Genomic DNA, 21,391 nt, shown 5'->3' with positions numbered 1-21,391 from the left:
AGATACGGGTTTTTCTCTCTCTGTTTAAATAGGGAAGAATGGAACTAGAGAATTGAGGATTCCCACAACAGAATACTTTTGGGAGAAGTAGGAACTGCATCAGCCTCAGACAAAATAACCAGGTAAAACAGAGTGTCCAAAACTGTTAGAGGATGAGGATGGTTTGATAGGAGGGGTGACTTTGTTGACTCAACACCCTCCTGGGAAATACACTTGTGCATTATTCTAATTATAATGAGATGCTAACGGGATGTTATGAAGTAGGTAGGCCATCCTAGGAGGACCCTCCTGAGGCTAGACTTGATTGTAAAACGAGAAAGTGGAAGAAAATGTATGTGCCTGACAAGATGCTTTGAGATAGCAGGTGAAACTCTACCCTAGAAGTGGCATAACCCAACAAATGACTGTTTTGAGTTCTGTGCCCCTGTGAAAACTATCTTCCAGCCTAGAGTCTCTCAATTCATAACCTAGAACCTGCAACCTCAATGAATCTCTTTTTCTTTTGTGACTGATAAGATTATCATCACTCTAGAGAGGTAAAGCTTTAAGTTTAGAGAATAAATGAAACCCATGGGCTTGCTATTTTTGAAGTGAACTTGTGAACATAAATGTGGATGTAATAATAAGTTTTAGAGTCACTACAACATGTTGTGTGTTTTTCATTTAAGAGAATTTGTCGTATTTGGTTTGCAGCTTTATTGAAATGTTCAAAACATCTTGACTAAGTTTGAAATCAGCATTTAAATATTCAAGGCAATTGGTCCATGAAATGTGTAGTTTGACATGAGTTGCATAATCATGTTTAAATATTTGGGGAAATGTGCTTAATAGATGGAAAAGCTTAATAAACTGAACATTAAACAGAACTAAGTAGTGACGTGTGTTCTTTCTATGCCAGTAGTGCCTGAGACGTTTAGGATCCTAGCAACAGACAAGTCCAGTAGATTTAATACCTTGGAGCAAACATGCATGATGTCTGGCTCTTACCATTGAAAACAAAATCCAAACTAATATGCTTAGCAGGAAGACCCAGTTAGCAACTACATGGGTTACCTTTTGTATTATTCAATTTGCGACTTGATCAGGCTTGGATCATTGGGCAATGTTTTGCCGTGGTCATTTCTCTAATAATAAGCCCAAGGTTTGTTGCTTTAAGACACTTTGGAGGTCAAGCTCTCTAAAGTGCGGGGGATTGAGAAGTGAGGATTTTAGAGAAAGAGTAGGCCAAGCAACCTGGCTGATCAAAGGACTTTTAAGAAAAGTTTAATATTTGCTTTTATGTTTTGTTGATGCCCTTCCATCTCCTCCCCACAAATGTTCATTAAAATTTCTATATAAACAAACAACAGACAAAAAAAGAATGCAAGCACTTTTGAGATCTAAATAGTTTTACTTCCTGTAGCTATTATGCAAGAACCGTTCACCTCGCCAAGTTGATGCTCCTGTAGTGTAATCAGCGGACAGGTCAGTGATTCTGTCTTGCCGTGGCCAGCAGCCAAAGGTCAGTTATTTTTCTAGAATAGACACTTCAGCTTGCCACTCGCCTGGCTGATCTAAGATGCTGCGAGGATTCTCAGAGGGCTTATGAGCTAATAGTGCTCAGGGCTTTAGTGTCCTGAGGAACTCTGTAATCCTCTGCTTCCTGACTCCCGCCCTAAGCCAGGGCCTTCTGTCAGATCGGCAGGGGTACAGGCAGTTTGAAAGCTCTGCTAAGTGACCACTCTGCTCCACCTTTGGGGGTCCCGTGAGGCACCACTCAGGGTTTCCTTAGTAATTCTGACCAGGATGTGTTTCCTTCCTGTCACTCTGCCTCAGGTAGCGCTCTGAGGGTCTTCCTTTCTGAACAACAGCAGCAAAGCAAGCCACGCCATGGGGGAGGTCAGCCAGGATGCCGTGGAGAAATACCTGGAGGAGAACCCTCGGTTCGCCAAGGAGTACTTCGACAGGAAGCTGCGGGCAGAGGCGCTGGGAGAAATCTTCAAGAACAGCCAAGTGTCTGTCCAGGCCAGCGTGTCCTTCCCTGAGCTGACACAGGTGGAGGAGTCAGCCCTGTGCTTGGAGCTGCTACAGATGGTGCAGGAGGAGGCGAGTGGCCCGGAGCTGGCAGTTCACAGGGCCCTGCAGAGGCTGGCCCAGCTGCTGCAGGCCGACCGCTGCAGCCTGTTCTTGTGCCGGGCCCGCAATGGCACGCCCGAGGTGGCTTCTAGACTGCTGAATGTCACTCCCACCTCCAAGTTTGAGGACAACCTGGTGGCCCCTGACAGAGAAGTTGTGTTTCCCCTGGACATCGGGATAGTGGGTTGGGTTGCTCACACGAAGAAACCCCTTAATGTCCCAGATGTGCAAAAGGTAGGTGGCCTTATGATGGTGGGGCAGAGGTCTTGGCGGGGTCAGTGAGCAATCAGTGGGAAACAAAGATGGCGCCATCCTTGTGGAATTGGTCTGGTTATAACCTGAGAATGCAAGCAGTGAGGAAGAGGAGCACCCAGGCCCAGCATTGCCAGACCTAGCAAATAAAAATACAAAGTGCCCCACTAAACTTGAATTTCAGATAAACAATGAATAATTGTTTTAGTATAAGTATGTTCTATGTAATGTTTGGCATTTTATCAGGCAGTCCTGCCTTCCACACCTGTTCCCTTGCAAACTCCTCTGGTGCTTGGGGGATTTTTCTTCTCCCGTGCCTCTTGTTCACAGCCCTTTGAAGATGTTTAGTTCTTTGGGATAGATTGGCTCATAAATTGATTCTTTCATCTATAGACCAAATGTGCAAGAAGAAAAAATGATGCCATTTGAAAGTTCAGGTATTGGCATTTGGATCATTATAAATGTAACTTTAGGTGATGGTTAAGTGCAATTGTCCACCCCCACACTCCAATAGCTCAGATCTATCAAGAATTTCAATCACCTAAATGGGACATTTGGACCCTCTGAAGACCAACCACATACTGCTTTGGGCATAACAAACACAGGCTTTTTTATGCCCCTTATAAAAACAGAAAAATTAACTCATCCTTTTTATCATTACAATGCATGTTCATGTTAGAAAAATCAAGGCTGGACATGGTGGCTCATTCCTCTAATCCCAGCACTTTGGGAGGCCAAGATGGGAGGATCCCTTGAAGCCAGGAGTTCAAGACCAGCCTGGGCAACATAGCAAGACCCCCATCTTCACAAAGATAGAAAAAGTAGCTGGGCGCAGTGGCACACGCCTGTAGTCCCAGCTACTAAGAAGGCTGAGGCAGGAGGACCACCTGAGCCCAGGAGTTTGAGGCTGCAGTGAGCTATGGTGATGCCACTGCACTCTAGCCTGGGTGACAGAGCAAGACCTTGTCTTGAAAGAAAAAAAAAAAAAGAACAATATAGGATACAAATGAACAAAAAGGGTAAATGCTAATCCTCCATAATCCCTCCTCTCAGCAATAATCCTGGATACCAGTTTGGAGTTCCTCCTGGCAGCCCCTTCTCTACACGTGTTCCGTTATCATGATTTACTATTAATAAAAGGAAGAAATGGGTTATGATGGAATGGAATTGAATGAGAGCAGCTCGTGAAAGGCTCTGTGCAGGGGTGAGTAGGAGCAGCTGGAGAGGCAGGAGGATAATCCCCTAAATGCCTCCTGAAGCTGATTACAGTGGAAGATTCGCTCAGACCCAGGAGGTGCAGAAGTCGTCAAACATGAGGGACACTTGGCAAACAACCCTGGGACCCCCCTCAGGGGCAAGGGTTGCCGTGGGGCCCTGTAGAGCCCTCAGTCCTTCCCAGTTCCTCCCGCTAGCCTTAGCGAGTTGAAGCTAGTTTAAGTTTGCCTTTGAGGCAGCTGCTTCAGACAACTAAACCGATACGTGCCCTTGAGGCGAAGTTCTGACACCAGCTAGAAGGCCATGTCCCCACACCCTGAGGTCTTCTCGTAGGAATATGCTTCTTGACAGTCTCCAGCTGAGCCTGTCTCTACTGGGACATCAAACTTAAGAGAGTGACATTCAAGAATTTTTTTCCAAAATTTTTTTAAAAAGGGGTGGGTCAAATAATTTCTGCCATAATGCTTTAATGAGCCTAGTTCTTCGTGTTGAGGAAAAATATTAGAATGTAGCTGCTTGAGAGATGAGGTGGTTTGGTCTGTCACTGTCCATGGTGAGCATCAAGGCACAGACAGGGCAGTTCTTGGTGGCAGTGGGTAGGGTGGGGGGTGTCTCTCCTTTCTTCTCTCGAGGACTCCTGGCTGTTTTGGGTGGGACACAGCAATGTGTGCTGGAGGCAGACACCCTTCTGAGCTCAGAGGAAGGACAAAGGCCTCATTTGCTTTCCATTCCTACTGCTTCTAAACATTCCTTTTCCCTCTAGAGTGTGCTTTTCAACTCTGGCTATATATTAAAATCAAATTGGTAGCTTTTTAAAAAAAATACTGATGTCTGAGCCTCTCAATAGAACAATTACAACGGACTCTCAGAAGTTGGAATGCAGACTTTAGTATTTTTAAAAAGCTCCCCAGGTAATTTCAATATGCAGGCAATGTTGAAAACCATCGGTCTATAGGGTGAGCACACACAGGAGAAGGAAGTGAATTTCAAGTCCAGTGTGGAATATTAGAGACAGAAAAGGCTTATGGAGTCTTCAGCCCAACTCTGTCCTGTGGCAGACAGGAAGTTGAGGTTGGCGGAGCTGTGTCTCCCTGGAGTACATGGTGCATGTCAGTGAATGACAAGGGCTGGGACAGAGGTACCTGACTCTGTCTCCTGCTCTTTCCTCCCTCCCCTGCACCCCTGCCGTGTCACTTTGCTTTAGCCACTGCAGTAAAATCTGCAATGAGAAAAAAGGTGGAAACCAATGTTTTAAATGAAATTTCTGAGTAATTCTTCAGGTTTTCATTGCATTTGACAATTTATTAAGCATCTTTCTCATTCTTTTGTTTTTTGTTTTTTTTTTTGAGTCTCACTCTGTTGCCTGGGCTAGAGTGCCGTGGCGTCAGCCTCACTCACAACAACCTCAAACTCCTGGGCTCAAGCGATCCTTCTACCTCAGCCTCCCAAGTAGCTGAGACTACAGGCATGCACCACCATGCCCGGCTAATTTTTTCTATATATTTTTAGTTGTCCAGCTAATTTCTTTCTATTTTTAGTAGAGATGGGGTCTCGCTCTTGCTCAGGCTGGTCTCGAACTCCTGACCTTGAGCAATCCACCCGCCTCTGCCTCCCAGAGTGCTAGGATTACAGACATGAGTCACCTCACCCGGCCCCATTTTTCTCATTCTTAATCTTACTTGATTCTGACAAAGATCCTGTGCAGGGACTATATTTTTTACTTCCATCCTACATAGTAGAAACCCGCTCCAGTCAGGTAGAAAGGACATGGCAGGTCTAGGACAATAATCCAGGTCTTTGAGGCTTCCCTTTTTCTACCTCATCACTGACCACACACGGTTTGTCTCTGGTTAGCAGTGTGGGCACAGGTGAGGAGAGACTTCTCACACCTAGACAAAGATGTAGATCCAGAAACTCCTGACCTTGGAGGTCCGTGAAGGTAACAGGGAAGCACCATGGTATAGGCAGAGGGCTCTGGCATTAGGCGAACCTTGGTGCAGATCTGTGCCTGTGACTTAGTAACTGTGTGATGGATTGAGTTTCCACACATAGAAGTGGGGATGAGCAAATGTACGGATTAAATGGGCATAAAGTGCCTGACTTATAGTAGATGCTCAATAAATGACAGCTATGACAATATTGTCATTATACCAGTAGGGGCTTGGGGGCTGAGTGTGGTTGGGTCAATGATTATTGGCTGTTTTAAAACAGGTTAAAGGCAGGAGAACTTTTAACAACAGGAAACCGAGAGATAGGCTCTTCAAGTTGTTTCTTTCTCTCTTGGGAAAGCTGTCCAATAACTGTTTGGTTAATCCTGATTCTGATTGTGGGTTAAAAATCCTTCTTCCTCTCTCTTCCTTCCCTCCTCTCTTTCTTTCCTGATCGCAAGGGTTAAGGGTGTTTAATCAGGATTTAGCAATACTGAGATCCCGGAGGGATCAGGGCTCCTGCTGCTCTGTACAATGCTCTCTGTACCCTCAGGGGCTTCTTTAAAGAGGGTCCCCCAAGGGGCAAGCCCACAGGATTTACTCAAAGAAACTTCACAAAGGATTGTTTGAGTAGTGAAAAAAAAAAAGAAAAAAAACTAAAAAGCCTTGTCTCTCCCATGCTGCAATTTGATGGATGGTTTACCCAGGGCTTTCAGATGCAATAATAAACCAGCATTAAACTTTGAAACGTCGCCATTTTCTCAAAACAGCAGATTCAACTTAAGAATATTTTCTTGTGTTTAGAATCTGGAATAAAATGGCATCAAGTTTTGAAGCTGCAGCATGAAATGTGTTTGGAAAGAGTTGCTGCTTGACTTCAGTCCGTGGTGCGTGTTTCTGGTATTTGGATTGTTCCTTTAGTGCCCAGGGTTGCTGTGTAAATGAAGGTGATCACTATCTGAGTGGGTAATGGTAGGAGGAAAACAATGCAAGCTGGCCTGGACAAACAATGGATTAAGAGAAAGGATCTAACAGAGTCTGGAGACACTTTGCCCTAAGGGTGAAGACCCTACAGGAAGAGAGGTAACAGATAAAGCAGAGAGAAGTAACAGATAAAGTGGTTAGGAGAGAAAGGTGGCTCTTGGCACCAGACACAGTGCTGGCCCTCTGGAGGACACATGCTCAGGATCATACAGCTAATAAATTGGGGCCCGGTGCAGCCGAAGAAGTCTGACTCCAGAACCTTCTTTGTCTTTATGCAATGCTGCCTCCTAAATAAATAGCTGGTTTGTGTGTTTCTACTTTGGTAAAAGAGATCTGGGCTAAGGCGCTGCATTGTGCGTCCCCTTCACGTCTCACCTTTCCTCTGTGAATGGTTCCGTTTCTAGGGGTCCTCCCCCAGGGCCCTGCACCCATTGAGTTGAACCTAAGAATTACCTGGGGCACTTAAAAGCACAGATTCCACTTTAGGAGACCAGGGCTGGGTGACTGTGCTGTGAGATCTTGGAATCTGCAGTCATCTGCAGGTGACTCTGAGGCCGGGCTCGGGACTGCTGCTCTGAGTCCAGCGGTGTGAGTTCTATCACCCGAGCAGCCCTCGTTCCTGGTCTGGAAATCACACGCAGTGGACTCTGGTATTTTTTTACTTTGGGAAACGAAACAGAATCCAGCCTCCAAGGTCTGTGCTGCTTTGAGAAGCACCATCAGCACAGGGAAGGGGAAATGAGCCAACCTGGGAAAGGAGCACCGCATTCATTTTTGCCAGTGAGTCTCAGAGTTAGGCTGACAGTTCAGTTCTAATTGAAGACGACCCAGGTACAAAGGGGAAATGGCAGGACTCAAGGAAGGCTGGGTCTAAATCCAGCTAGGGAAGGTGTTCCCTGAAATGACAGCTGATAAGGTCACTGCCTTCCTTGACCTTCCCCAGCCCTTCCATTCATGTCCTTCTCAGACACATCGCTCAGCCCTTGCCACAGCCAGAGTGTTAGGATCCTCTCTGCCATCTACTCTGTAGGGCTATATCTGGAAAGATCCACTTTCCTCTCTCTCAAAGAAAGAAAGAAAAAATATGAATGGAAGACATTAGTTTGATAGAATTTTAAAATCTGATAAGTATCTGATGCTGGCAAGAGGATGGTCCTATCGCACAGGGTCAGTGGGACTGAGAATTTCAACATTTTGTGAAAGTAATCTATGTAAATAAAAACTGCATATGTTGGTATGCAATAGGGATATGTTGGCCCAGCAAAAGGGCTTTCCACTTTGGGGAATCCATCATGTAAAAATAAAAGCAAGAATGATTACTGCAATATTGTTTGTAAACAGACTGCATCAGTAGAGGACAGTTAAGTGGATCACAGATTGTCCCGCGTGGAGTTGTGTGCAGGAATCTAAGAACTGAATTCACATCCATACGCTTGGTCTGGAGGGAAGTCCTTAAGACATTGTTAAGTGATGAATGTATTATATAAAATTAGAAAAGGAAAAATAGAGAATTTTCTGTTTTATAAAATAGAAAAGCAAATCTTTATCCAAGCACAGAGAAAGGCACAGAAGGAGATAATATCAAGCAGTTCACACTGATTTCCTCAAGTAGGCAGGATTGGAAAGAATTTGGGTGAATCATTAATTTTTTCTTTATGTTATGATGTATGGGTTGATGGTTTCAAGTGCACATTTTACCTTCATAATTAGAGACAGAAGCCCCATGAACTCTGTCTGGGATCCCAGCTGTGTTCTCCTGCCTTGCACATACTCTCTGTCCATTGCAACCCCAAGCCTACCCGTCCCTCGCTCTTAGCACTTTACTTTCCACTTGGCTGTGGCATCTCTCTCGTCTCCTGGCCCAACCTCAGCCTAATCTCAGCTCATTGCTCAGGTGGGAAATGCTCATTCTGAAACAGGTGATTTCATTCGATGCAGTCATAGAATGGTGGGGAGAGTGGAAATGTTTGCTGGGGACCACTGTGCTGGGGCCCTGGTTGCCTGTCAGTACTACTGGATTAGGGGGAACAATCTGTCACCATCCCTAGGTCGACCATTCAATGAGTTTGGGCCACTTTGGCAAACGTGTAAACATTTTTTTCAGAACAGCCATTTTTCTGACTACATGGACAAGCAAACCGGGTATGTGACCAAGAACCTGCTGGCAACCCCAATCGTGATGGGCAAGGAGGTCCTTGCTGTGGTTATGGCAATTAACAAAGTAAATGCACCTGAATTTTCCAAACATGATGAAGAGGTAATGCTAACCCTGGGCATCTGGTCCAAGTCTCTGGAAATTTATTTGCTGTACACCAAAGGAAAGATGTAATTTGTTCTTCTCTGCCATCTGTAGGTCTTTTCCAAATACCTCAACTTTGTTGCTGTCATCCTGAAACTTCATCATACCAGCTACCTGTACAGTATTGAATCCCGAAGAAGCCAGGTAAAAGGAAGGTGACATTAATCACTCCATGCTGGCCTGTTTTGACAAAAGGACCCAGAGGCCACAAGCCCAGACCTCTCCTCTCCCTGTCTCCTATCCCCTGTGGGTTTTAAGCCACGTGGAGCAGATCCCCAAACTCCAGGCCCAGATGTCCTCTCATGATCTCCCCCTCAATCCCCACCCCCCAGCCCTCCATCTGTGTGTACAACTGTCTATATCCTGGGTGGCCTTGGTTTCTTCGTCTCTGAGATGGCAATGATAATTATAGTACCTACTTCACATGGTGGTTGTGGCTATCCAATTGTCATTAGCTCTCACATGAAGCTCTTAGCAGTTCCTGGGTTGTAGTAAAGCCATTCATTTGAGGAAAAAAATCACTCCTCTGAAGTCCATTGCTTCCACGAGGCAGAGGATGAGGAGCAGTATTAGAATCCAGGGCACCTGAGTCTGGGCCACTCTGTGGGCCTCAGTTTCCTCATGAGTACAATGCAGGAGTAGGGGATGGGATGCAGGCAGCTTCTCATTCCAACTCTCCAGACAAGGTAACCTCTGACTAGCTCAGGACTCATGGAAGGAGGTATGTGCCTTTTTTCCCACAAGGACCAGCAGGGGCCCATGGACCACCAGTGCTGGGCCCTTTGCCCAGGGACTATCTCTGCATCCAATTTTAGGGCACTTACCCTTTGAAATCAAAACATGTGGACATGGGGACCAATCATGGCTATTTCCCTTCATAAACCCAGAGCCATACAAAGATCTCCTCATCACCCCACCTAGAGAATCTGAATAGCTTGCTGGAGGTACACATGTTCAAAAATAGAATTGCATTTACTGGTGATATGTATTCATTTTATTAGATGCACCTCATGCTTTCTTTTAGCTAATGCTCTATCTCTCCATAGTGTGTCTTGTTCTAACTGTTTTCTTTTGAATACTTGCTTTCAGATCCTTATGTGGTCAGCCAATAAAGTTTTTGAAGAACTCACAGATGTTGAGCGACAGTTTCACAAAGCACTGTACACTGTTAGAACATATCTGAACTGTGAACGGTATTCCATCGGACTGCTGGACATGACCAAGGAGAAGGTCCTTATTATTCCATACATTTTGCCTCACCTAAAATCTCCTATAAAATGCGTGCCATATGAAATGTGATCCTCAAAAAAATGGGTACATGATGTTAAATATTAGTCATTGTATATCACAAGAACAGTGACAAAACTGTGCATTTTGGGTCCAAAAAATACAGGCTTGAATCTTGGCTTTTCTACCTCCTAGCTATGTCTTCAGCAAGTTTTTTTCTTTTTTGAATTAATTAATAGTCATTAATTTTTAGAGCAGTTAGTTTTAAGTTTACAGAAAAATTGAGCAGAAAGTACAGAGTTCTTTCTTCCTTCCTCACCCACTCACCAGTTTCCCCAGCTATTACCATTCTGCATTAGTGTGGTATGATGAGCCAATATTGATACATTATTATTAATTAAAGTCCATAGTTTACATTAAGGTTCACTCTTTGTGTTGTTCTATGGGTTTTGACAATTGCGTAATGTCATATATCTGCTATTACCATATCATATGGAATTGTTTCAGTGCCCTAAAAACCCTCTGTGCTCCACCTTTTCATCTCTCTCATCCTCCAAACGCCTGGTAGCCACTGATTTTTTTGCTGCCTTTATAGTTTTGCATCTTCCAGAATATCATATAGTTGAAATCATATAGTCTGTAGCTTATTCAGACTGGCTTTTCACTTAGCAATATGCATTTAAATTTCCTCCATGTCTTTTCATGGCTCCATAGCTCATTTCTTTTTATCACTAAATAATATTCCATTGTATAGGTATTTGTTTATTCATTCACCTGTTGAAGGATGTCTTGGCTGCTTCTAATTTTTGGCAATTATGAATAAAGCTGCTGTAAACATTGAGTGTAAGTTTTTGTATATACCTTTCAACTCATTTGAGTGAATACCAAAGAGGGCAATTGCTGGATTATATTGTAAGACCACATTTATCTTTGCAAGAAACCACCAGACTGTTTTCCAAAGTGACCATTTTGCATATCCACCAGCAGTGAATGAAAGTTCCTGTTGCTCCACATCCTTGCCAGCAGTTGGTTATGTCAGTATTTTGGGTTTTAGCTATTTTAATAGGTGTGTTGTGGTATCTCATTGTTGTTTTAATTTGCAATTCCCTAATGACATATGATGTTGAGCATCTTTTCATATGCTTACTTGATATTTGTATATCTTTAGTGAGATGTCCGTTCAGATATTTTGCCCATTTTTTAAATGGGTTGTTTTCTTATTGTTCAGTTTTAAGAGTTCTTTGTATTTATTGCATACAAATCCTTTATTTAATATATGTTTTGCAAATATTTTCTCCCAGTCTGTGACTTATTTTTTCATTCTCTTAACAGTGCCTTCTGTATAGTGCAAGTTTTTAATTTTAATGAAGTCTAATTTTTGAATTTTTTTTTCATGAATTGTGCTTTGGTGTTGTATCTAAAAACTCTTGCCAAACTTAAATTCATGGCTGAGCATGGTGGCTCATGCCTGTAATTCCAGCACTTCAGGGGGCCAAAGTGGGAGAATCGTTGAGCCCAGGAATTTGAGACCAGTTTGGGCAACACAGCAAGATACCATCTCTACAAAAAATATTAGACTTATCCAGGTGTGGTGGTACACACCTGTAGTCCCAGCTACCCCAGTGGCTGAGGTAGGAGAATTGCTTGAGCCCAGGAGTTCAAGGCTGCAGTGAGCTATGATGACGATACTCCACTGTAGCCTGGGCAACAGAGTGAGACCCTGTCTCAAAAAACCAAATCAAAACAAACAAACAAAAAAACAAACCTCCTCCCAAGTTCATCTAGATTTTCTCCTATGTCATCGTCTAGAATTTTTATAGGCTGTGTTCTACATTTAGGTCTGTGTCTAGATTCACTGTTTCTTGCATGTGGATGTTCAGTTGTTCTAACACAATTTGTTGAAAGGACTATCCTTTGTCCATTGCCTTTGCTCGTTTGCCAAGGATCAGTTGACTGTATTCGTGTGGGTCTAATTCTGGGCGTCAATTCTGGTCTATTGATTTATTTATCTCTTCTTTCATCAATACGGCATTGTTTTGATTACTGTAGCTTTTATGGTAAACTGATACTCAAGTAGTATCAGTTCTCTGACTTCGTTCTTTTTTTTCAGCAAGTCTTTTAACCTCTGTGATTCTTGGTTTCCTCATCTGTAAAATGTGGACATCTCTTATTAGTTATGAGGATTATATATATATATATAGCCTAGCACATAGTAGGTGCATGATAAATGATATTATCATTATCAATTTGATGTGTATTCTGAAAAATTTTTAATTATTTTGAAGTAGAAATAACGAAACGTTTAATATTATTCACAATATAATGCTCATTTCTCATTTTGTTTAATTCTGTTGGAATCCTCCTAGTTCAGTACATTAATAACTATCATTTATATTTATACATATCATTTATATTTTTTACTATCCCTGTGATTGGAAGTTATTCTTTCAAAGTCATTATTCTAAGTGGATAAACATACGGCCAAGCATCAGAGAGCTGGATTCCAATCCTGGTTCTAGGACTTTCTAGCTGAGTATATTTGGTTGGCTGCCTTTGGCTGCAAGGAACATCAGACCCAGCTAAAAGTATCTTTAATGATATGTTGGGAATTATCTCATTTAACAGGAAGTCTCAGGGTAGGACAGTTCTAGGACTGGTTGATTCAGAACTCAATACAGTCAATAAAGTCCCAGGTGCTTTCAACATTTCTTCCTGGCAAGGTCTCAGCTACCTGTCGCATGTTTGTGAGGTCCCCAGTAGTCCCCCAGCAGGCTTTTCCTCCTTCTTCTCTGTCCAGAGTGGGCCACAGACCTGCCCTCAAACTAGTCCAGGCACCTCACATAGACCACCCATGGGCTGTGCAGGGCCCCTTTTCCCTGGTGGGAAATCACTACCTGATACTCAAATAAACTCAGGTTCTGCTAGCAATGAAGTGGGGAGAATGGATGTTGGGTGAGACAACCAACACTGTCGGCCACTCCATGTGACCTTGGCCAAGGCTATTAATCGATCTAGATTTAGTTTAATTGTCTATAAAAGAGCTATTATACATTGAGTACTTTGAACCATGTGCCAGGCTAGGTGTTTGGTATGTATTATTCATTTGATCCTCACAATAACTTTTTAGTATAAATGCTATTATTATTTTCATTTTACAGATGAAAAAAGCTTAAGTGACTTGTTCCTAGTCACAGACTCATAAGCAGTATTGCTGGGAATTTTAGTTCTTTTTAGCACTAAAATTCCAGAACTACAGATTAATGTAAAATATACAAACACATAAAATTCATATAAGACTCAGTAGGTCATGAAACAGTTTGTTTAATAATGTTTGCATATACTCGCCTCCAGGAATTCTACGATGAATGGCCAATAAAGCTTGGAGAAGCTGAGCCTTATAAAGGCCCAAAGACACCAGATGGCAGGGTGAGTGCCAACGCCTTCCTTGATGCCATCTGTGCATAGTGTCAGGTGCTAAAACAAGAGCCTGCAGCGCATAGAGGAAAGAGCACTGGCCTGGAAGTCCTGGGGTTTAGTCCTGTAACTTTCTGTGGGATTCTGGAATAATAGAAAGAGCACTGGACAGGGAGTTTGAGGTTCAAGTGCCAGCTCTGCCCCAAGCCAGCTGTGTGGCCCTTACCTTAACTCATTGCTTAACCTCTCCTTTTCCTTTTCTGTAAAGCCAGGGCTTGGTAATAAGTGGTTCTCAGCAGAGAGGGCTGCATCAAAGCCACCTGTACAACTTTTGGAAGACATGCCTGAGCCCTTCTTCAGATATGTGGGATTGGAATCTCCAGGGAAGGGTTGGGTTAGACTTGTTTTCCCTCAACTGCAAGTTTCACAAGGACAGGAACCACATTTGTTTTATTCACCGTGGAATCCCCAGCACACAGGAAAGAGAAGTTAATGGGATGCAGTGTGTCCAGGCCTCAGGTTTGCCCTCTGCCGCATGAAGCACAGAGTCTAGTTCTCAAGTCCCTTCCCAATTTGACAATGCATGCTCCTGTTTCTAAGGCCCCTGTTCAGATAAGCCAGTGTCGGAAGGGCGTTATGTACTCGCTGTACACGATGTACAATTGACTGCAGTTGAGAAATTACACAATTTGTTCTAGTTATTAATGTCAGGTACTTTTGGACAACAAAAAGGGATTAGTTAGAAAAACCAAACAAACAGACTAGCTGATGATTTGGTAGCCAAAGATTTCCCCAAAAGATATTTGAGGGGAATTCAATTTTTTAAAAACTTAATTTAATTCAGCCTTGTGCACGTAGATAAATAGCCAGTAATAGTTCTGATTTTATTACAAGCTTATAATCAGGACATGAATAATTTGATAACTTATGTTATGAAAAAATGTGGTTGGGAAATAAGGCACTATTCGTAAGAGTTTTAAAATACAAGTTCTTCAATAAAAAATGTTTTCTTTGGAAAATAAGATTATTCTCATATTCTCCTCATTCTCTCTTAGGAAATCATCTTTTATAAAATCATTGATTACATTTTACATGGAAAAGAAGAGATCAAAGTGATTCCGTGAGTATTGTCACAAAGTAGCCTCAGGAGTTGCCATTTTATTTTTGCACACAGTGTGTTTCTCTGTACAGCAATGATTCTGTTCTTCTAATCTTCCCCAAGGACACCTCCTGCAGACCACTGGACACTCGTTAGTGGGTTGCCAACATATGTTGCTGAAAATGGATTTGTAAGTTATTGAATAAATTCAAATTTTAAATAATATTGCATGAAACTCTTATTAGCTAAGAGATAGGTTCAATTGTGAAAGCAAGAATGCACCGGGTAAGGGTGAGATGACTACTTCGTTTGCCGCAGGACAAAGGAGAGAAGAATCTTGGCAGCTGAATGTAGGTTAATGGGAGACGTCTAAACTCTACATGCAAATATTTCATTAACATGAGAAAGATTCCTCCATTCCTCAACTTCTGATTCTGCAGCCACACAAATTTGAGATGTCCTTTGAAGGTCAATTACTATGACTCATGCTAGGTTTACTTCTATCTAAGTACCTTGGCTGATTTTTTGCAGAATGAGAGAGAGAGAGAGAGAGAGGAGGAGAGAGAGAGGTGGGGTGTGCGACTCCTGAATATTGAGTTAAAAGCGTGGGCCTCTAAGATCTTAACCCACCTACAAATATTTTCTAGAGGCCTCAAAGTATGAACTAAAACAGATGGAAAGGTCAAAAAAGAGAAATAAGCTTCTTTTTGCCTCTTCAAAACATACTTGAAGGATGCTCAGCCCATCAAATAATGTAATTCATTCAAGTTAGATCATGAAATTCATGGATGGCACAAAAGATACCTGAAATTCTTAGGCTATATATGTTTATAAAACTTGGAAGGATTTTCGTGTTTTCTTTGTATGAGTAGTGCAAAAATAGTCGATGTGGTTCAACTACTTGTAGCACTTACATTGGGCCGAGGGGCTGGCAGGGTTTGGTGGCGTGGCTGGGAGCCCACTCAGATCCTGTCAGACTGTTAGACTTTCAGGACTTCTGTGAGCAAGTTGTTTAACTGTTGGCAGCTTGAAATCCCCCATGCTGGGATTATTTACACTGTGGGAATTGGCACCTGATACAAATCAGAGATTTCTCCAACCCCCTGGCCAGGAGAGCTGATTTCACCAGCACCCTCTTCCTGGAGGTCACAGTTCTGGTCTCATCCCATGAATTTGAACAAATCAGTTAACCTCTGGGTTTTCATTTCTTCATCTTTAAAAGAAAAAGGTTGAACTTAATCACTAAGGTCCCTTCTAGTTTTAAAATGCTATGATTTTAAGTATGTAATACAACTTTGATGGGAAGAAAGATACAGTCTTTTATTAACACTCATTTGTAGCTATGACTCAACATACAAATAATTCAAAATGACCCAAAAGGGAACGATTTCTTGTCCTTATGGATGTGGCAATAGGCTCTGAACGCCAGTCATTAGAATGATATCTTACAGTGAGCCCTTACTTTGGTGTAGCTAAAAGACTATCTGGCTTTTTCCTCCTGCTCTTTAGCTACCTTCTGCTAACCCAGATCCCACTGCAGGGAAAAAAACAAAAACAAAACCAACAATCAATCCTAGCGCGGCTGCTCACACCTGCTCCAGCTGAAGGGCCTCTGCTCAGCTTTCTCCTCTCCTTGTCCTGAACCGCCAGTTGCTTTGAATTTGAAGGGGATTCCTTAGAGCCTGGCAGAGTAGGAGGGAGCAGAGATGGCGCTGAGTGTCCCCCAGTGACTTACTTAGCAGAAGAAAAGCCAGCTTCAAGGCATTGTTAGCAGATAGGGTCCAGCCCAGGTCCAGTGGGAATGATTTGCCTGCGAGCTGTCAAGTTCCACGGAAGGAGCCCTCACTCCCGCCCGATGCCTTCTTTCTCACTCCGCTTTCTGTGCTGAAATGGCTCCACCACACCATGGCTCAGAAGAACTTTTGTCTCCTCTTGCCTTTCAGATATGTAACATGCTGAACGCCCCTGCAGACGAATACTTCACATTTCAGGTAACTGCGCCCCGAGCCAGGCCTCTCCCCGCCCCTCCCCTCCATCCCCAGAGTCTGCCTGTGCTGAGGTGTCCCGCAGGGCCCGTGCCCCAGTCTCCCTGGCTGGCCTGGTGGCCACCAAGCAGCAGATTGTTCGGTGAAGGATAAGAGAGAAGGCGACAGAGGGGCCCGGCCACTCCTCCATTCTCTGCCACTCCCGGTTATCTGGGGGCAGCAAGCAGCGCGTGGCACAGCATCGGTGCTCAGTAAACGTTCTTTGCCTGCATGTTTGGCTGGCTACATCCTGCCGCCTGAACCGCTGTCTTGGAGTTTTCTCCAAGGCCTTCTCTGCAGCTTATTGCAACTGTTCTCAGGAAAAGAAAATACCTTCTTGGGTCCTTAGAGCCTCCGGTGCTGTTAGACTTGATTTATCCTTCCCCTCCACCATGCAGAGACACGCTTCCTGAGAGGCAGCCCTGGTGTTTGCTGCCCCAGCTGAACCTCCTTTCCCCGCCAATCTCGGCCTCCTGCTTGAACCTGGTTGCAGGCCTGGGGGGCTTTCCCTTCCCCTTCCCAAGTTCATCCAGCCCACTGGGGGGGCCAGCCTGTGTCTCCACCACCCCCTCCCCACCTGTCATCCCTGCCACCCCTCCCCACCTGACCGTTGGAGACAAACTGGCACTTGTTTCTGCAGCCTTTTCTGTTCCGGCTTCTGGCACTTGTCTGTTAGAGCCCAATCTCAGTCCAGAACAGAGATCGCCCTCCCTGATGGGTGCCACTAGGGTCTTTCTGTCTCTTACACACAGAGCCCCATCTATGCCTGTTTGGAAAAGCCAGTCTCCTTGGGGTGTGAGTGGTGCACCCCCAGATGCAGAACCGAACCATGCCCTGGGGAAGCCTGTGCGCCCTCGCCTGGGTGCCAGTGTCTGTCTGCTCACCCTTTGCTTACAGACATGGGAAACATGCAAACACCACATGGTTGCATTTGCCGTAGCTCCTTCCTCCTACTGAAGCCTACTGGTGACTGCTCTGTGCCCAGCCCTGAGCCCTGTGTTTATGGCAGTTGGACACCAGGAAAGAATGCACAGCTGGGAAGGAGGGACTGATGACTTTCTAAAGTGTCTGACCCTTAAGCAGTCATTGTCTACACAGCGGGTGGGCACGGAGCTAGCCCAGGAGAACCAAGGCTGCTCTCTGAGGTTGGAGGCCCCGTGCTTTCTCTCATGCCACACTGTGGCTACCACAGGAACAGCCACGAAAGTGCTCGATCACCCTGGCAGAGAGGAGGCTGGGGACCTCCCTGGGCCCTTGGGGAGTCCCCATTGTGGGATAAACCCCCAGTCCACAGGGATTTCCCAGTTCTCCAAGAAACATCAGTGTGGTGCCCATGAAACTGTGCTTCTCAGACCTCCGACTGCGGGCAGTGTGCCTCTCCAGTGGCTGCTGTGCTCTGAAATGCACTGTCACATTTGTGCTGAGGCCACACTCCCTGAGAGCTGCTCCCAGCCAATAACTGAGCGTGGCAGGGAGACCAAAGCAGCCCATTCCTGGGAGACAGTCAGCCTCCTCCAGCAGGCAGCTCTGACCCTAGGAACCCCCACAACCCTGCAAACTGTCCTAGAACTGCATAGTGCTCTAAGGTGCTTCCCCCAGCCCCCCATCCTGCCCTCTCTCCTTAGCCGGGGTCAGGACCCTTAGCCAGGGTCTATCTGACAGCTCCCTCGAGCTCCCTCCCCTCCTCCCCTCCCAGGCACAGCCTGTGCAGCATCCAACAGAGCAGACCCTCCCCAACCACCTCCTTTTGTGCCCAGCCCATTCTCTACTGCTCAGGCCCCGTCCAGATTCTCACGATTCCCATTTGCACCTAACAAGTTTGATGGAAAAGCCAATGATGTAAAAAGAACTACTGTCAGAGCAAGCCTGCAAAGGCAGTGGTTCTCGGACTGTGTTCCTCCAGGGCATGATGTATTAGTTTCCTGTTGTTGCTATAACAAATTGCCACTTAGTGGCTGAAAAGAATACAAATGTCTTATTTGACAGTTCTGGGAGTCAGAATTCCAAAATGGGTCGTATTGGGCTAAAATCAAGGTGTTGGCAGGATCGTGCACCTTTCCGGAGGCTCTAGGGGAGAATCCATCTCCTGCCCTCTTCCAGCTTCTCATGCTGCTTGCATTCCTTGGCTGGTGGCCTCTTTTATCTGCAAAGCCAGCAGTGGCATCACTCTGACCTTGCTTCTGTCATCGTATCTCCTTCTCTGATTCTGCTTCCAACTGCTTTTCTACTTTTAAGGATCCTTGTAATCACAATGGGTCCACTTGCAAAGTCCAGGATAATTTCCCTATCTTAAGGTCAGCAGGTTAGCATCCTTAATTCCATCTGCTATTTTACTTTCCTTTTGCCATAGACGATAACATACCCACAGGTTCTAGAGATTAGGATGTAGACATCTTTGGGGGGGCCACAGTGTCCCTGCAATGGACTAAGGGAACTTCCTTAGTCCACAGTGTCCTTGCAATGGACTAAGGGAACTTCCTTTAACATCAATTAAAGTGATCTCAGTTCACAGAAAAAAAAGTACATAGAATTTTCTCAGTTTTAAGTTTTTGTCCTATTAATTTTTCTTATTTCTTGGGTTCCATTACTTTTCTGTCAAAAAGCTCTAATAGCAAAAAACATGAATAAGAACAGGTAGTAAATGAATATTTACTAAAAACCAGAGAAGCAGTGAGAAAATTTTGGAGGCTTTAAAAAATATGCATGGGTACTTATGGTTGCAAAGTTATTCTGCACATGGGATATATTCCCTGTTATTGATTTTTGTCCCTAGTCTGCATGATGGCATAAGTATATAAATATTTCTCAGTGTTTTCCGAGGATGAAGGCTCTGAGAACACTGTGCACTGTATCTTTTTTCTAAAGCTTTGACTGTTAGGACCCCTAAACTGAGGTTTGGTTTCTCTACTTTTCATCCCGAGTATAAGGACTAGTAACACGTAAGAAATGAGTGTATTACCTGTTTACATCATAAACAATTGTTTACTGAGCTCCCATCACATGTTCAGCATTGTTCTATCACTTACCTGAGGTTTAACTTTATAAAACAGTCCCTGCTCTTTGGTAAGTTTAGAAAATGGCCTCATAAACCAAAATCAACAATTCTGAAGCATTTAGAAAATATGTAAATGCTAAATTGTGTGGTCCAGGCTATAAGTGCTGTTAGAATTTCAAAAAAGAAAAGTTTCATATGGGTTAGAAAAGTTAAAGAAAGTTCATGGGAGAGGCAAGACTTAACATGGCCTTCTAAAGATGACAAAAGAAGCCAAAGGAAGGCTTAAAGAACAAATAATGTCTTAAAGAACAAATAAGGCTACCTTTGCCTTAGCTCCATATTCTGCAGATGCTACACTATGGTTCTCATATTTCAGAGGGCATCAGAATTACCTGGGGAGCGTATTTAAGATGCATGCGAAACAAGCTAAAAGGAATCTAACGCACATGTTTCTTTGGCCACACTTTGAGAAACACTCTTAAACTTTTGTGCTGCATTCACTCACTGGACTGTAATCATCTTGAGGGTAGGACCTATGATTTATTCATCTTCGTACCTTCAGCAACTAGCCCAGTTCCTGGCACGTTATAGGGGACTGACAGATGTTTACTAAACTCAATGGACCATAGAACAAAAGATGTCTTGATGGGTCAGTCAGGAAAAGAGAAACCACATGAGATATTTCAATAGAGAGAATTTAACATAAGGCATTAGCTAAACAGGTATTGGGGGACAGAAAAAGTGAAAAGGGAACAGTGAGGTAACATGGGATAAGAAGTATTTCCCATCCCTCAGGCTGGGGGAACAAAGGAAAAAAGTTAGGGTTGTTGGAACACAGACACTTGGTTCTAGAACACGCCACTGGATGTTCTAGGGTACTTATAATGGCATGTATAGTCCTAGTCATGTTCTGGAGCAAAGTTGAGATTGCACATCTAACACCCAAAGATTATTCTTTCTTTAAATTAAAAATAAGCTAAGTGGTGGGTGGTTGGGTGGTAGCTATAAGGGGGTAGTAGGAGAAGTTTTGTGGTGATGGAATAGCTCTGTATTTGATTCTAATGGAGGGTGAAAATCTACACAAGGGATAAATTTGCATAGAACTATATGTACACCCCCCACATCTGCACAAATAAATGCATATAAATCTGGTGAAGTACAAATAAGCTCTGTGGATTGTATGATGTCTATTTACTAGTTTTGATATTGTACTATGGTCACACAAGATAACACAAGACATACTATAGTTACACAACTTAGTAACCATTGGGGGAAACTGGGTGAAGGGTACATAGGACCTCTCTGTACATTTCTTTGGCAATATCTTGTGAATCTACAATTATTTCAAAATTAAAAATTATAAAAAAAAATAACCTAGGTTCTCTTATTATTTGTAGAAAGGACCTGTAGATGAAACTGGTTGGGTCATTAAAAATGTGTTGTCCCTGCCTATTGTCAACAAGAAAGAAGACATTGTGGGAGTTGCTACATTTTACAACAGGAAGGATGGAAAACCTTTTGATGAGCATGATGAGCACATTACTGAGGTAAGTGCAATAATAGAATAATGGAGCTAAATGGAATTCATGAAATAACAGGACACATAATTATTTGTTATTCTGGAATGATATTTTGAAAGGCAATTAAGACATGAGTACACACATAGCTGTAACCAGTATGTTGTTATTTTGTCATTTCCGTTTCCTGACTTCTATAAACTGTACCATTTTTTACCAAAGGATAAAATTTTGGCTTAACTGAAATTCTTTATAACAATAGGAATGTAGGAAAGAAGATTTCCATCTTTTTTTCTCCCCCCTCTTCCCTTCTATTCCCTCT

General features: G+C 43.5%; 1 protein-coding gene across 1 annotated transcript in view; it reads left to right on the top strand.

Moving 5' to 3' along the window:
- Positions 1-1,791: 1,791 nt before the first annotated feature.
- PDE6C (phosphodiesterase 6C) overlaps positions 1,792-21,391 on the top strand; it is a 45,219-nt gene continuing 25,619 nt past the window's right edge. Inside the window, exons 1-9 of the mRNA XM_045567787.1 lie at positions 1,792-2,349; positions 8,599-8,751; positions 8,848-8,937; positions 9,883-10,023; positions 13,372-13,446; positions 14,490-14,554; positions 14,657-14,723; positions 16,477-16,524; positions 20,950-21,099. Of these exons, the coding sequence (XP_045423743.1) occupies positions 1,870-2,349; positions 8,599-8,751; positions 8,848-8,937; positions 9,883-10,023; positions 13,372-13,446; positions 14,490-14,554; positions 14,657-14,723; positions 16,477-16,524; positions 20,950-21,099 (1,269 nt within the window). The 5' untranslated portion in view covers positions 1,792-1,869. The remainder of the gene's footprint in view (positions 2,350-8,598; positions 8,752-8,847; positions 8,938-9,882; positions 10,024-13,371; positions 13,447-14,489; positions 14,555-14,656; positions 14,724-16,476; positions 16,525-20,949; positions 21,100-21,391) is intronic.

Source organism: Lemur catta, chromosome 14 (genome assembly GCF_020740605.2).
Source record: "Lemur catta isolate mLemCat1 chromosome 14, mLemCat1.pri, whole genome shotgun sequence".
Taxonomy (NCBI): Eukaryota; Metazoa; Chordata; class Mammalia; order Primates; family Lemuridae; genus Lemur; species Lemur catta.
This window is presented reverse-complemented; position numbering and strand designations above follow the sequence as displayed.